At 36.5% G+C, this 18599-nt stretch overlaps 1 protein-coding gene across 1 annotated transcript in view; it reads right to left on the bottom strand.

Moving 5' to 3' along the window:
- LOC105381273 (protein stum) overlaps positions 1 to 18599 on the bottom strand; it is a 61115-nt gene that overhangs the window by 37162 nt on the left and 5354 nt on the right. The window contains exon 2 of the mRNA XM_038114515.2: positions 14478 to 15269. Coding sequence (XP_037970443.2) covers positions 14478 to 15226 — 749 coding nt within the window. The 5' untranslated portion in view covers positions 15227 to 15269. The remainder of the gene's footprint in view (positions 1 to 14477; positions 15270 to 18599) is intronic.

The following is an 18599-nucleotide window of genomic DNA, read 5'->3' as shown; positions in this document are numbered from 1 at the left end:
ACCACACCAGAGAAGAAGAGGAGGAGACCTTCGAGATGACATCCGAAGACCAGACCAAAACCACGAGCCAGCTGAACCTGTCGTCCATCGTGAGGGAATGGAATATATCGTTCGACACCGCATGCGACCCGGTTGAGTTCATCGAGCGTTTGGATGAACTGACGTCATCAGGTGACGTTCCGCAGGACCGATTACTCCAGGTACTACCGAAAGTGCTGAGAGGAAAACCGTTATTATGGTATAGAAACAATTCCGACACCTGGGACAAGTGGGAAGACTTCCTAAAAGACTTCAAACTATTCTACTACCCGGCGGGATACGAGAAGAACCTGCTCGAGATGATCATCGCACGCAAACAACATCACCGTGAATCGTTCGTCAACTACCTGACCGACATACAAACCCTGATGAGAAGATATGGGAAAATGACCAAAACAGAAAAAGAAGAAAGAATATACGAGAACATGAACGCGAGTTACATGTACTACATCAAGAAGCAAGACTTCACGAGCCTCGGGGAATTAATTAGACAGGCAGCCGAGTACGAGCAGATCACAGAAGAATCCTCATCTCAACAGTGGAACAACCAACCAGACCGACACCGCCAGACACCGAAAACCTACCCAGAAAGATCACCAGAACCGCGTAAAATACACGAAAAATACGACAAGACCACGTGCTGTTGGAACTGCGGCAAAGCAGGCCACTCACACAAGGAATGCCGGGGCAGGCAAGTACTGTTCTGTAGCCAATGCGGAGTCCTCGGGAGACTAACGCGCAACTGCTGCAGAAAAGAAACCAAATTCGGAGACACCAACATAACCGCTGAAGAAAACCGACCAGAGAATAGAAAAGTGAAGTTTTCTAAGTAAAAGTGGAATGTTTTGCGGTTTATAATTTGTGATATCTTTCTATGAGAAGGTTAGAATACCTGCGTGGTTGGTGTTGCGGTATCTAATGAAATTACATTACAGAGTTTATTAAATGATTAAGATATTATACTTAATCATTTAATCACAACACTCACGGGCAATGAAAAGGTTCCACTGAGAAAAGCACCAAATTACTCCTAAACGGAAAAGGCTAGCTTAATGACGTCTTCTGCAGCATTGAAGTACATTTAACAGAGGATTGGGATATTACCAAATAAAAACGGTATTATTTAGTTAAAATTTAAAATTAAAAGTTTGAAAAAATTGTTGTCAGAAATTTGTGAGTGGGTGAGTGTATAGTAAGTAAAAAAAACCGGCCAAGTGCGAGTCGGGCTCGCGCACAAAGGGTTCCGTAGCAGCAAAATTACAGTTAAATCAACCTATCTCAAAAACTATAAGAGATACTTTGATCAAACCAAAAATCGTTGAAAGAGTTAATTAGCATGCATCACCTCTATTTTTTTTAGAATTTTATACCCCGTAGTTATAAAAATAGAGGGGGGGGGGACATACTTTTTACGACTTTGAGAGCTGATATCTCAAAAACCGTTCACTTTAAGAAAAATGTTTTTTAGAAAACTTTATATCATTTTAAAAGACCTTTCCATTGATACCCCACACGGGTATGTACATCGAAAAAAAAAATTTCATCCCTCAGTTACATGTATGGGGGGCCCCACCCCCAATTCTTTTTTTTACTATTTAGTGTCATATTTTTGTAGCGGTTCATACAACACATATTCCCATCAAATTTCATCACTGTAGTACTTATAGTTTCCGAGTAAATCGGCTGTGACAGACGGACAGACGGACAGACGGACATGACGAAACTATAAGGGTTCCGTTTTTGCCATTTTGGCTACGGAACCCTAAAAAAACACACACACAAAACACGCACTCACGCCTTGTACAGTGCTCCAAAATTTATAATGCGCATAGAAATCTTTGACAGATCGGTTGTTTTCGATTATGTGACACATGATATTGACTCCTATTTCTTTCTAACAAGGTGCGAAATGCAAGTGTTTTTTTAAGGTTCTTACGATTTAATGATTCAGATGTGCAAGATCTGCATGTGCATTATAAATTTTGGACAAGTGTACTAATGTACTCCCTTGCGGGGTAGGCAGAGGTGCATTGCTGCACCCACTTTTGGCCAGAGTGTTATGTTAGTCCCAATGTAATAGGGGGCGGGCCTATTGCCATTTTACGGGCACATCCAAGACCCGAGAACAAATATCTGTGTTTAAACAAATATCTGGCCCAGCCGGGAATCGAACCCGGGACCATCGGCTCAGTAGTCAGGGTCACTAACCACTACGCCATTCGGTCGTCTAATAGTTGTATAGTAAGTATAAGTAATATAAGCTCATAACTATGTACTTAAACTAACGCTTCTATTCATTGATTGGCATGTTGTACACTACAGCCAAAAATCCTATCGTGGTACCTTAAAAAGTTTGATGGGTGAAAGATAAGTTAGAAGAATATAATTCAATTGTTGTTCAATTCATATACTTTAGGTAATTTTTTTACGATGACTATACATATAGGTATCAAATAATTTTACTGCAGGGTGGTACCTAAGTAACGTATTAATTTCTAACTAAGTATAACTACACATTAATAAACTCCAAATCAGTGATTCAAATTACAAAGCTTATCTTGAATTAATCATTATGCATTTCAACACATCTAGAGGTATTTAAGTAATTATATTTGACGAGTGGTGGGCAGGCAACAGGCATGTCTAATATCTTTACAACAATGAATGGAGGTTCTTACTAAATCACTTTTGTTCCAGAAAACTATGATCTTTTGATTTTGCTAGTGTTGTGAAATTATGATGTGGGTGGACGAAGATGATTTGAAATATAGAGTGGGGGAGTATGTATGAAGGTAGTGTGAATAAGACAACTTCTATGGTAATGAAACTAAGTAAGTACTTACTTACTTTTACCTATAGTCAAATATTCATTATTATTGTTTGTTTTATAATAAATTCGGTCGATGACAAACAGACAAGTATGTTAAGAGTATCAGCTGTAAGCAGACCTAACAATTGTATCCAAATCTGCCTAGAAGATATTTATAGCCATTATAGGTGAAAAAACAACAAACACCCATACATAAATAGGTACTAACAAAAAAAAAAAAACACGCACTCACGCCTTGTACTAATGTACTTCCTTGCGGGGTAGGCAGAGGTGCATTGCTGCACCCACTTTTCGCCAGAGTGTTATGTTAGTCCCAATGTAATAGGGGGCGGGCCTATTGCCATTTTACGGGCACATCCAAGACCCGAGAACAAATATCTGTGTTTAAACAAATATCTGCCCCAGCCGGGAATCGAACCCGGGACCATCGGCTCAGTAGTCAGGGTCACTAACCACTACGCCATTCGGTCGTCGTAGGTACTAACGTGCGTTTAATACAGTAGTTACCATGCTTTTTTACAAATTTGGAAAGCACCTGCTTTGTTTGCACAAACTTCCTAGTTTTTTATTTACAAGCAGACACTAGGAGGGGATTATCAATTATCATTATCACAAAAACTTAGACAGTATTTAATAGGTGTTTACCGCTGTCAAACGCCTACGAAATCGGTCAAATTTCGTTTTAAACACTCGTTAAACAGTGTTTAAAGATTTTTGTGGTAGTACAGGGAGTGTTTATTTAGATAGAAAGATAGAATATTATTTATTTGTACACACTTTATTTATTTTATTTTCCCCGTAGCCTTAAAAAAGGAAGTGATACGCGGACAGCCCCAGACAGGAATCGAACCCGGCATCTTTCTCGGCTTCTATTTAACACTAATTTCACAGTCGCTGCGTCCACATCTGAGGTATTGCGTCGACATACAAACAAACACTGCTTTCTAATAGTTTGTTATCTAACGTACTCATTAAATTTAAGTTAATTTAGGCTAGTGCATTTCACGTTTGTCTATATTTTCTGGGTAAGCATTTAGATTCCTAGAAATATTTGATCGAAAAGTCGTTTAAATCAAACTTTTGAAAGCTTTAATAAGTAAGTAGGTAGGTATATTACGTATAGTGTAGGTAGGTAATCCTAAAGCTGATATTTTCTGTAAGTACCTAATAATGAGATCTTCCTCATCCAGCCACAACCGGCCACCTCTCTAACTACACTCACGGGCAATGAAAAAGTTCCACTCACAAAATTCCGATAGGTAGGTACTAAACGACCCCAATTTTTTCAAATATTTAATTTAAAATTTAAACAAAATATTACCGCTTTAAGTTGGTTATACTTATCCTGATGCTCTGTTAAATGCACTTCAATGTTGCAGAAGGCGTCATGAAGTTAGCCTTTCCGTTTAGGAGTAATTTGGTGCTTTTCTCAGTGGAACCTTTTCATTGCCCGTCAGTGTATGTTTTTATTTAGATATGACCAGGCCAACTAAACAGAGTTCTTCCCACTGAGATATACGATATACCTCGGTTTACGCCGAGTGTTCACAGTTTGCTAAATATACAGGGTGTTGCAAAAAGGGTATACTAAGCCGAAACCTACATGTGCATGTTACTTATATCTAAGCCCTAAATAAAATCAGAATTTCAATATTCGCGAAAAAAAATATTCATTCTCCATAGTAAAAAAAGTCACGTGACCAACATAGTTTCTATGGAAAATTATAAACTTGGGCTTAGATATAGGTTAGGTACCATGCTGCACATGTAGGTTTCGGCTTAGTATACCCTTTTTGCAACATCCTGTATATGTATAGGTATAGTTATGCGCTCACTCTTCACTTTTTCAACGTCACACGCACCTTAGGTATACTCGACGAGTTAGCCTGCTGTGAACGCAGCCTAAATTGAATCGAATTCGCATCTTGTCTATAAAAACAAGGCTCGAATGAGTGGACAGTTTGTAAATTGAAGGCAACGAATGCGGCAGACTGGAATGATATGGCTCGGTGGCCACTACTTGTGTTCTCTAGGTATTTGTACACAAAACGTTTATCAGTTAGTGTTTTTATTCTTTATTACCACTATTATGAAATGAAAAGTAAGTACTTAAGAAATTCAGTATTCAGTAGGTACCTAAGTACTTGTTCAATTATGTATATAAATTAGATTTAGATTTAAAAGTTCTATAAGACGACCGAATGGCGTAGTGGTTAGTGACCTGACTACTGAGCCGATGGTCCCGGGTTCGATTCTCGGCTGGGGCAGATATTTGTTTAAACACAGATATTTGTTCTCGGGTCCGTAAAATGGCAATAGGCCCGCCCCCTATTACATTGGGACTAACATAACACTCTGGCGAAAAGTGGGTGCAGCAATGCACCTCTGCCTACCCCGCAAGGGAGTACATTAGTACAAGGCGTGAGTGCGTGTGTTTTTTTTTCTATAAGTGTCACATACCTAGGTACTTAGTTAATCATTTTACTTGTAACTAGGTACACTGGCATCGACGACACAGGCTGAGCCTAGTGTGGAAGCCACCAAATTTCGATAATTTATAATCTCTCTAATTTATACCTACCTTGTTTGTACCTTCTACTAACTTTTTTAAATTCTATGGTGTTTAAATATATATTTTTTGATTTTTTTGATTTTGTATCAAAGCCTTATAATCACTACTATCCTTCCATCTCAACATTCCATATAAACATTATATATTATACATTTATTGTACAGGGTGATAAATAAGATAAATAAGTGACTTAGGTAGGTATAGTAAGCCGGAGCTAAATTTTTGTTGTTCTAACTACAACTCGGGTAAAATTTGTGAAACGAAAACGACTTTCTGAAGGTATGAAATAAATTGAATTAAAAAACGCACCGTAAATTTGCACATCGTTAAATTACCCCTTAAGTACACACGGCAACGTCAAATGGTTGGCAGGGCACACTAACGAACGTAGTGTATGTGTGCACACTAACGTGGCCTATGTGTGCATAAAAGCGGTTTACACACCAGTAACAAACCGCACACACACACACCAGCATAAACGAGTTTGCACGTAGGCAAACGCCCGAACACCAGCTGTGAAATAAACATATCAATCGGTCGTGTAATATAAATAGTTAGTTATAAAATTGACGTGAAGCCAAATTTCACTACCTGTGTCTATACACTTCGTAGCTCATTGGTAGAATGTTAGACTTATGAAACATAGGTCGTGTGTTCTAGTCCACTGTTGGGTATTTTTATTTTACTTAATTCTTTTATTTTACTTACTGTCTGATGTTTATTATGATTTAAAACTGCAAATTGAAAATTTTCCTTAATAATATAAACTAGAACTATGTTTTATAACGAAAAACAACAAAAACGTAACAACCTTAAAGTTAAAAAAAAATATTTTTAAAAATTTGGTAATTTTAACGCATAGTAACTTGTTTCATTTACTTTCTGTGTTGCTTTTATTCGTATATACTACAATACTATTATTAACCATCTTGAAAGATAAATTAAATCTATAAAAAAAAACAAAAAAGGAATAATTAAGGTTCATCGGGATTTGAACCACCGTCTCGGCTTAAGTCAGTCTTGTATCATACCAACTGAGCCATTCAATCTGTTACATTACCCGGCAAAATTTTGCTTCATATCATAAAAACAATGAATCATTGTCACTGGCACAATTACATGTTTACAATATCCGTGTGTTGGTGCCGAGAACTAAATGATTACGTTGACGTCGACGTCGCCGACACACACACATACACTACGTTAGTGTGCCCTGCCAACCATTTGACGTTGCCGTGTGTACTTAGGTATTGGATTTGATATAATAACACAATGGTCACAGAAAGATTTGCATGTACCAGTAGTTCACACAAACTACCGACAGAACTCATTTCTTTTAAGAGCCTCACGATCATTTAACTCCCTGACCAGAGAATACCCAGGTCTTGACTTATTTGTTAGTAACCCTAAAATGGCATACTTCTGTCTGACCGACAAATTCAGCTCAAAATTTGTTAAGTAGGTAGATATTTATATAGATATTTTGTATAATAGGCACATTCACTTCATTTATTTGTAATCTCACTTATAGTTACGTAAAGTTATTATTTAAGGCTATTTTAATGTTTTTTACTTTTATTTATTACTATTCACTGAAATAAGTAGAACTTATTAGGCATAATGGCAATATTTTGTTTCTTACATGTGGAAACTTGTAATTGGCTGTCTGTCTCATACTTTGCTATTTTTACTGATATCTCTAGCTGTAAGTTTTCCTTTAAATAAATAAAAAATAAAAAAGATAGGTTACACAAATACAATAAAACTTATTCATCTATCCCTTCTTTTTTTCTAACTACTTACCTAGTTACTTATCTCTTTAAATCAAGTGACCGTAACATCGGAAATAAAAAGGCGACATTATAATAACTTCCGACTGAACAAAACTAGGTGAAGTTTTTGCGACTATCAATCATCTAGAGAAGTTACAATGAATAAGAAAAAATAGCATTACTTACTTACTTACACTTGAAAAGAAAAGCCTTGAAGTTACCTTGACTATGAATAATAATGATAAACAATGGTGGTTTTTACTTAAAATTTGGTTTAACGGGTGTATTTAGTATAAGTAAACAAAACAAAAGTAAAAATTCGTAATCGTTCGACGTTCCTTTGTTTTTTTTTTGTCAAACTAGAGTAATCCTTCAGAGGTAGCTACCTATTCTGAAGCCAAAAATTCTAATTTTTACGATTTCAAACTATAAAGATGGCCAAATCTGACCCGCTTTGCGTAAGTTAGCAAATAAAAAACCGGCCAAGTGCGAGTCGGGCTCGCGCACAAAGGGTTCCGTAGCAGCAAATATAATATTACAGTTAAATCAACCTATCTCAAAAACTATAAGAGATACTTTGATCAAACCAAAAATCGTTGAAAGAGTTAATTAGCATGCTTTAAGGTTGTTACGTTTTTGTTGTTTTTCGTTATAAAACATAGTTCTAGTTTATATTATTAAGGAAAATTTTCAATTTGCAGTTTTAAATCATAATAAACATCAGACAGTAAGTAAAATAAAAGAATTAAGTAAAATAAAAATACCCAACAGTGGACTAGAACACACGACCTATGTTTCATAAGTCTAACATTCTACCAATGAGCTACGAAGTGTATAGACACAGGTAGTGAAATTTGGCTTCACGTCAATTTTATAACTAACTATTTATATTACACGACCGATTGATATGTTTATTTCACAGCTGGTGTTCGGGCGTTTGCCTACGTGCAAACTCGTTTATGCTGGTGTGTGTGTGTGCGGTTTGTTACTGGTGTGTAAACCGCTTTTATGCACACATAGGCCACGTTAGTGTGCACACATACACTACGTTAGTGTGCCCTGCCAACCATTTGACGTTGCCGTGTGTACTTAGGTATTGGATTTGATATAATAACACAATGGTCACAGAAAGATTTGCATGTACCAGTAGTTCACACAAACTACCGACAGAACTCATTTCTTTTAAGAGCCTCACGATCATTTAACTCCCTGACCAGAGAATACCCAGGTCTTGACTTATTTGTTAGTAACCCTAAAATGGCATACTTCTGTCTGACCGACAAATTCAGCTCAAAATTTGTTAAGTAGGTAGATATTTATATAGATATTTTGTATAATAGGCACATTCACTTCATTTATTTGTAATCTCACTTATAGTTACGTAAAGTTATTATTTAAGGCTATTTTAATGTTTTTTACTTTTATTTATTACTATTCACTGAAATAAGTAGAACTTATTAGGCATAATGGCAATATTTTGTTTCTTACATGTGGAAACTTGTAATTGGCTGTCTGTCTCATACTTTGCTATTTTTACTGATATCTCTAGCTGTAAGTTTTCCTTTAAATAAATAAAAAATAAAAAAGATAGGTTACACAAATACAATAAAACTTATTCATCTATCCCTTCTTTTTTTCTAACTACTTACCTAGTTACTTATCTCTTTAAATCAAGTGACCGTAACATCGGAAATAAAAAGGCGACATTATAATAACTTCCGACTGAACAAAACTAGGTGAAGTTTTTGCGACTATCAATCATCTAGAGAAGTTACAATGAATAAGAAAAAATAGCATTACTTACTTACTTACACTTGAAAAGAAAAGCCTTGAAGTTACCTTGACTATGAATAATAATGATAAACAATGGTGGTTTTTACTTAAAATTTGGTTTAACGGGTGTATTTAGTATAAGTAAACAAAACAAAAGTAAAAATTCGTAATCGTTCGACGTTCCTTTGTTTTTTTTTTGTCAAACTAGAGTAATCCTTCAGAGGTAGCTACCTATTCTGAAGCCAAAAATTCTAATTTTTACGATTTCAAACTATAAAGATGGCCAAATCTGACCCGCTTTGCGTAAGTTAGCAAATAAAAAACCGGCCAAGTGCGAGTCGGGCTCGCGCACAAAGGGTTCCGTAGCAGCAAATATAATATTACAGTTAAATCAACCTATCTCAAAAACTATAAGAGATACTTTGATCAAACCAAAAATCGTTGAAAGAGTTAATTAGCATGCATCACCTCTATTTTTTTTAGAATTTTATACCCCGTAGTTATAAAAATAGAGGGGGGGGGACATACTTTTTACGACTTTGAGAGCTGATATCTCAAAAACCGTTCACTTTAAGAAAAATGTTTTTTAGAAAACTTTATATCATTTTAAAAGACCTTTCCATTGATAACCCACACGGGTATGTACATCGAAAAAAAAAATTTCATCCCTCAGTTACATGTATGGGGGGCCCCACCCCCAATTCTTTTTTTTACTATTTAGTGTCATATTTTTGTAGCGGTTCATACAACACATATTCCCATCAAATTTCATCACTGTAGTACTTATAGTTTCCGAGTAAATCGGCTGTGACAGACGGACAGACGGACAGACGGACAGACGGACATGACGAAACTATAAGGGTTCCGTTTTTGCCATTTTGGCTACGGAACCCTAAAAAGTGGTTAATATGAGGGAAACATATTTAAAAAATCTAAACCATGGGGTTCCTTAGAAATTAGGATTAAAAAATACATAATTACGGCTGGTAGAAAATGCTCTTAGCCCACCTTTTGTACATTTATTTTATATTTGTGCAATAAAGAATTAAATAATAATAATAATTACGTGAACATTCATAGAATCGAGTTTTAATTAAAGAAATTAAGGTTTTGACAGCTCTAAAATTAGAATTTCTGCCTTCAGATTCGACATCAGTGACTTACGTATCGCGTTATTTAAATACATTAACTAGGTACCAAGCAAGTAAGTAGGTAGGTAAATGTTATGATACCAAAATTACATGAAATCACAAGATTACAAGCAAAAACAACATGGCAAAAGAACAAAAAGTATTGTCATTCATTCCAACCTTGGCTGAGGTTAAAAGTTTAAGAAATATCATTGTTTTGTTGATACAACTTCAGAGCTACCTAGTAAATTATTGTTTTAAAGTGATTTGCAGGTAAGTAATTGTTGAATTAAGTCTATAGGGCGTGACGAAGTATCTATTCTAAGGTAGTCATCCGAAACTTCAGAAAAAAAACAGAACTGCTTTATTATTATGTACCTAGATACCTACTAACGTCTAAATAAGGAAAAACATCTGTTCACACAATAGTTGACTGTAATATTTAAAGGCACATCTAGGTAAGTACATGAAGAAAATATTTGATCGTTTCTTTGTATTAAAAATTCTCCAAAACTACGTAGGTACTTGACCAGAGCGTAGTGTGGGACGCCCTCCCGGCCCGCGGCTAAGGTTAAATGAGGAAGACTTTGGTCAATGGTTAAGTAGGGATTAAAAAACTGGCCCTAACTGTAGCATCATAATGTAGACAGAATCTAGTATGTCTAGTATGTAGCATACCTAGTAGGTATAAGGTGTATAAGTAAGGATGTTACGGCTAGTAACCTTGTATCTTTCACTTCTTGTTTTTGCTTATTGTTTAATTATAAAATATATTATATCTACTGTTTACCTACCTACTTACCATACTTAGGTGTAGATTATTCCTGTACAGTTTAGTTTCCGCAAATATTATACTTAATTAATATTAATTATTAAGTACTTACTTATATTTTACTAAGTAAGTACTTACTCTTCTTTTCTTCATCATCACCAAAACATGAGAAAGTCATAAGTACTTCACATTTTTCTATGAAACTAGCACATTTTAGCCCTCTGTAATCAAATAATGTATTTCTCGACCGGGATTTGAACCCTTGACTCTCTCGACCACCGGGTCAATAAACCATACAAGAGACTTAATAGTCTTAATAGTCGGTTAATACCGAAAGAACTAAAAATAACGATTACCCAATAGTAACACCCACAAATAATTAAATAAATCTATTCTGTGTGGTTTTGTGGTCTGGCCTAATAGGAAACATCCATATTAGGAGATTGATATCAGTGTAGTTCAATAGATTTTATATTTTTTTATCAATTTATATTATCTAATAACTAAGTATACTTATCCGATGTTTCGATACATTGGGTAAGAAAGCATTGCGTTGGTGACTCATTCTGATCAACTTTAGTTAACGAGTTAAAAAAAAATAGCAAGTAACTTTAGATGTTAATTTAAGAAAGTAAGTGCAGCAATATACCTCTGCCTTCCCAATTAGTACACTCACGGGCAATGAAATAGTTCCACTCACAAAAAGCCAACACCAAACGACGCCAATTTTTCCCAACATTTAATTTAAAATTTGAAAAAAATATTATTGTTTTTAGTTGGTAATATCCTTATGCTCTATTAAATATACCTAAATGTTGCAGAAGGCGTGATAAAGCTAACTTTTTCCGTTTAGGAGTAATTTGGTGTTTTTCTCAGTGGAACCTTTTCATAGCCCGTGAGTGTAATTACAGGAAAGTCATTAATTAAATGGAAAATAATATAATTTGTTACAATTCGTTTACATAAAAACATGAAAATTACTTGTACCTGTCAGTAGCATGTTAATTTTAAATAAGTAACAAGAAAAACTGGTTATGAAACTAGTTAGGTACTGAGGTACCTATGAAGTAGCTGTATTTAAATTAAATGAGAGATTTAATAAATTAAAAGAAAGTGATAATTTATAGTAAGAATCCTATGATTATCTATTTAAACTATTCATTATTTTCTCACGGTAAGAAATTATAAAGATGAGTTTGACCTATGCTATGACCTATACTAATACCTACCTATTTGGCCTACCCGTAATGAAACTGAAATAAATACTTACTTATTTAAAAAAAAACGTAATTGCGATCTCTACTAGGAAGTTGGTACAATACCGGAATCAAAATCTGAATGAGAACCTTTTTTAATTAGCCTAATACATTAATTTAGTGCCTAACGAATAATACTTATTTATATGCTTCGAACGCAGTACAACTACTAATAAATTCTGCCAAGAGCAAAGTCTAGAAATAAATACCTTAAACACAAGTACCCAGGTGCTCGTGTTTTGTTTTAAGTCGAAACGAGATGACAGGTGAATTAGATTGTAAAAATATACTTCTCCCCTAAGATAGTTAAAAGTCCAGACCAATATCATAAGTCTTAGAACAAATTAAACCGGACAATTGCGAGTTCGACTCGCGCACTGAGGGCTCCGTACAAAGATAAAGCTCTCTCAAAAAACAAACTTAACTTTGGAGTTGAACCTATATTTTGCCATACGTCATTGTCAATTCTGCAACTTTTAGCCCCTGTTCCACAATGTCTGGTTAGTCGCTACCTGTCGGATAAAATACATGCTGTCACTGTCTTAAAAAATAATAACAGAAAGTGACAGCATGTATTTTATCCGTCAGGTAGCCACTAACCAGACATTGTGGAACAGACCCTTAATCTAACGGTCTTATTCATAAAAAGTTACGGGAGACCTATAGGCCTGCTATAAGCAAATGTCAAAAAAACTTTATTCATAAAGGATCAATAGCGCTAAAGAACTCTCCAACTGATTCGTAAAACCTTGATATGCTAAAGTTGGCTGGACCCTACTATATACCTTCCGTAAACCTCCTCTTGTACAAAAATATGGCGGCCGGTCAACAGCTGTTCTGCTTTATTGACGATTTGACATTTGTTGTGAGTTAATATTTGCTGAAAATAAGTTGCCATGGTAACGTAAAAATTTAATTATTTTTTTTGTGGGTTTTGGCTTGGCCACTGCGCCTTTAAGCCAACGTAAACTTTTTTAAGTGCCGCGCCGTGGCTAACATAGATAATAGAGATTGATAAATGAATGAAAGTTTTCGCTATTTTTGTTTATGGTTTCGTCAGACCGGCAAATTAATAGGGTAAATGTCAAAATGTTTGGTCTGTGAAATCTATTAGCATCACTATAATTATTGAAGGTTTACGGAACTATTATGAATAGAGATTTTTATGAAACCTCAAATAGGCTTAAAGTGTTCCGTAGCTATTGAGCTCAGTAAACCTACTTTAAGGTTTTTTTATGAATAAGACCGTAAGTTTGTAATCACAATATTGACTATTACTCGTAGACTTGTAAAGCAATACTTACCTTAGATAGTTTTCCTTTTAATTTGGTCATATATGTACTTACTACATACTACGTGTTTTTTTTTATTTTTTGGACTAACTTTGGTTAACCATTTAGCCAAGAGGGGGGGAAACAGTTTACTCTAATAAAAAATAGTGCAGCACTTTGAAGCTTAATATTTCGGAAACCAATCACTGAGAGAGAGGGTGGTGACAGACAGACGGGTCAGTTCCATTTTTCCTTTTGAGGTACAGAACCCTAAAAATTATCAAAATGTTTACCTAAGTAGGTATGCATAGTGGATTTTCTTTTTCAGTCAAAACAATGCAAAGAATGGAGTCAAGAGTGCAAACCGTAAACCAAAAATTTCATAACGCATACGTTACCGAAATTACATCATTTCAGGTAAGACGACCATAACATAATACTTTATTATACGCAATTGTAATGAGCTGAATTAAACATGAGGTGTAAAAATAAAATATAGCAAACCACAGCAACTGTATTTAAATAGATGAGTGTGCAAAAAAAATAGTTGATGTTCATTTTGAATTTGTTAACTGTAGTCTTATTTTATAATCGATAGGTAGTGATGGGAAAGAGGCACATTGGATGGCGTAGTATAGTGACTCTTGACTGCTATGGTAAGGGTTCGACTCCTGGCCGGAAGAGATATTTATGTTAAAATATTTATTAAATTGCTCTCCAGTAATCTTTAATGTTTGTGTTATCTATTTCCTGTGAGGATTCCAATATCCTGGAGTTATCTATTTGAAACATATCCACATACCTAATATACCTGTGGAAATAGTTTTTTTTTTTAATATTCTACCCCGATTGAAGGATCGAAGGTTATGAATGTTATGCTGTGACTTATATGCACCTTATGTGGCACAAAAAAAAGCTGACATGATTTACATCCATTGCACCAACGTTCCATCTGACCGACCGCGGCGCACGCACTACAACCATGTCGCATTAACTACTCCACAACCGTTTCTACTGAACCCTCACATTACAATTAGGTGGGTAAAATGTGCAATTACTTACGACTGGCTCTTCGCAGTTAGTTCCACAGCCTGCACAGCTTTCACACTCTTTCCAGCCAGCACTGTAAACGCCTCATCTTCACCACTGTTTTTATTGTCCACTATTCGCACAATCCTAGCGTCCCGCGCCGAATTTGGCGCGCTTCGAACTTCGAACTCACTTTTCAAATTCACAGGCTCACTGTTAATGTCACTTTTGACGTCTGTCACCGTTGCGCGGGAAGACAAATCGAAGTATCTATCCTGCGCGTGAATTAATTGTGTCACTGTAAAAGCCGGGGGTTCTGTATTGATTGAGGTTTGGAAATCGATTTGCGGGCCGAATAGATCGTAGTCTACATTTCTGTTGAAGAATCTATCGTCTTCTATGTCCTTTGAGGGCGACGCGTCGTCTAGCCGCGACTTGATTGTGATATCGAAGTTATTATTGAGGCTGTTTAGCCGCACAGATTTGTCTGTGGTGAATGCGTATGGCGTATTGGCGAGCTCTTCTTCCACACTGTTATAGCGGCTGCGAAACAGCGAGCGTTGCACGCCGTCCCCACTACTGTCGCTTTGCACGTCATATTTCCCTCCAAAGAGGTCGTACTGGCCGAACCGATTGTTTATGGTGTCGAATTTAGGGTCTGTGATTTCGGTTTTTGACGTTTCCGTCGCGTTTCCGTTTCCGGCGTCGTCCGAGGGGCAGGATGGACTCATGTCGATGTGTAGGATGCCGTGTTCGTCAGTGTATTTCAGTTTCAGAGCCATCTTGCGGCTGTCACCGGCGACTCATCACGGTGGCTGATTGTATCTGAAAATAAAGAAATGGTTTCTGTTATTGGAAATGTAGAAAAGTCGTGGGACGCCCTCCAGCCCGCCCGTTTAGAAAACAGCCTCTATCAAGTAGCCTACATACTGAGAGTAATACCTACATATTATTAGACGATATACGTATGCCCTACTACATACATAGTTACAGGGATGAATTTTATCAGTGACATTCTCGTGCTCAGTTTGAAGGGTACATTGGACCTGCCAATAAATAAAATATAAAATAAAAATCGTTTATTTCAGACAATGAGGTCCGTATAAAATAGACGGCCTTATCGCTAAGAGTGATCTCTTACATGTATCATTTACGTATGGAGTCTAGTAAGTCTTGGTTCCTATGCGGATAAAGGCTCTTGGAGTATAGTAAGAGTAAAACGTGAATAGAAAACTAATGAAAAACATAAGCAACAGTTTCTATTAATATCCCTTGGTAGTCTAGGCACTAGCATTGGAATTAAATTGACTATGGAAAGTGAATATCTAGGCACACTAGCTAATTAACGTAGTTACTTACGTATATACCTACCTCGTGGGTATACCTACTTTGTAACTCGTCTTTGTCGTATGGATATTTAGCTAGGTATTCTAGTCCTATTTATTATGTACTTAGATCATATAACATACGCCACTGAGTACTTAAGTACACTTACTGCCAGTTTCTATAACTCTATCTATCTATAACTGATAGTTACTTTCATACGATTTTGACAGATAGTTACTTTTAATTAAGTATGTCAAAATCGTATGAAAGTAAAGTATATATCCATAACTGGTAGTTAGTTATGGATATATAGAGATATAGAAACTGGCAGTTAGTGCCCATTTCTCCATAGTGGGTTAGAGCATAACCAGGGAGGATTGGTTGACTTTTGATACATTTGTCAAGAATTTAATATGGAGATGACGTATAATAATTTATCAACCTTTCCCTGGTTATAATTATAATATTAGGTACCTACTTAAATCGACCGTCAGATTTTGGAAGACGTTCATATTTGTAAGTATATGTTATTGATCTAATCCCGAGTACTTTTTACACAGAGAAGTACATATTCTGACTGTTAAAAAAACCGCTTTAGCGCTGTAAAAAACCCATCTAGCTGGAGGGCGTCCCACACTACGTTTGCCTAGTCGCGGTCTCCACTCCAGAACACGTTTACCCCATCGGTTATCGGCTCTTCGACAGATGTCTTAGTAACGAAACACAGTGGTCAGAGCAGCTGCGCTTCGAAACATTATTTTTCGTATGCTAAAGTGACCCCTTGTCATGTATTCAGAGTATTTGGATGTATTCAGAGACTCCTAACCTCCTTAATCCGTCTACAACATTAACTCTTAATTGCTTCTATTACAGGAGTTTTTAGCTTGAAATCAACGTATTCTAGTGCTGTGCAGCGATTATAAGATTCGAAACCTCCGTTTACGTTGCGTATCGTCAATTGTCAAAATGTAAGGCAATTTTTTTAGTTCCAAAAGTTATATTTTTGTTTTTTCCATGTTAGGTGGAATAACACCAAACGCTAAACGTATTTAGTACCCTGTCATATATGTCTGTCAGTTAGTACAAAATGAATTTTAAATTTGATTTAAATACTATTTTATATACGTTTAACGTTTGGTAAAAGTGACCCTTCGTGTAGATTCGAAAATAGTATCGAATCCTGTGCTCGCTGCACTGGTAAGGGCCACATAACTAAATAATGTTATCTGGACTGAATCTTGACCCTCAATGGTGCCAAGGACTGAGGAAATTGGGTGGTAAAAGCGAATGCGTCAGACTTCCAAAAGTAACTGGATGCCATCATTGACAACCGAATGGTGTTGTGCTGGTTAGTGACCATGACTGCTGTGCCGAAGGTCCCGGGTTCGATACCCGGCCGGGACAGATATCTTTTTCTCGGTTCTTGAGTGTTGATATAGGTACTGTCTGATACCCATATTAAAGGCTCTTGGGGAACACAACATACAGGGTGTTGGAAAAGTGGTACATACTATTAGCCGAAAGGACATAAAAGAGGAGGTGACTGGTGACTCATGAGGTCAATCTGAAAAACTTAGGGTTAAGAGTAATTTGTTACAATTGTCTATGGAACTCTTTCATTGCCCGTGAGTGTATTAGGGTGACTGTCCACCAGATCTGTCATCAGTTTCGGGTGTTGAAATTAAATTAACAAAATGTTTGGTAAAAAGATGTAAATAAGAGGTGTATTGCCGGCGTTTATAGTTAGAATTAGGTTGCCTTATCACTGATGTAAATATACGAGTGAAACGCGAGACCGGTGCGTTCCGATATGATCCATGTCATATGGTCTCAAATAACTGTAATTATTAGGTTATAATTAATTACATATTTAACTACATACATTTTATTTGTATATTATGAATATGAACCCTGCTGATAAAAGCCCCCGACATTCAACACTAAAAGTCGGATAAATTTGGAACTGCTGAACCAATTTTTATGAAATAGGGCCAAGAAAATTCGTACGACCCTAATAAAACAAACGAAAATCGGTTCAGTCATTTTAGAGCTACCATAAAGACACGTTTAGCTTAAAACACCCCACTTTTTCCGTCAGGGCTTAAAAATATGTGGGCCAAGCGGGAATCGTACCCAGGACTATCGTCCCAACGGAGACCAGTGTTACAGGACTCCAAAGGAACCGCCCCAAGTTTAAGGGGGTCCGTCAGGAAATAATAAGTTATTTCCTTTTTCCATTCGTACCCTTTTGAGGTCACCCGAGTGGCCGCTCGTAACTGGGACATCCTGTACACACGAAATAAAGCTATTTTTGGTAACGGCTGTTAGGACTTTATAAACTTTACCAGGCGAGTGTTAGTGAAACGGGCAATTTTGAATTCGGACAACCTTGAATTATCAAAGGTGGGACGCTCCCAGATACATATAAGCCCCTTAGAAGGTTTGATGGTATGTCGAAAACTATAAACGGTTACGTATTCTCGCATACAAATTGGCGCTTCTAGCGGAAACTATCGCGAAACTTTTAATAGAATACTGTACTGTAGATGACAGAAGAAGACTCACTTTGGGTCGCTGAGCCAGCGGAGTAAGATGACAGAAGAAAAACAAAAAAAAAACGTTTTCGTAAATTACAAAGCGGTGGTAGCTCAGTCGGGTAAGCGCCCGCTTCTCACGCCAGAGATGCGGGTTCGAATCCCGGCGCTGACATGTACCAATGAGTTCTTTTCTGAATTTAAGTACAATATATACCATCGCTCTTAGCGTTAATTCACACGTACCACAACCACACCACGTCGCAGCGACAAAATGTGGTCAAGCTGTGGTTAC

The sequence above is a fragment of the Plutella xylostella genome, chromosome 31 (assembly GCF_932276165.1).
Source record: "Plutella xylostella chromosome 31, ilPluXylo3.1, whole genome shotgun sequence".
In the NCBI taxonomy this organism is placed as follows: Eukaryota; Metazoa; Arthropoda; class Insecta; order Lepidoptera; family Plutellidae; genus Plutella; species Plutella xylostella.
The sequence above is the reverse complement of the archived record's forward strand: the minus strand, read 5'-3'. Positions and strand labels throughout refer to the sequence as shown.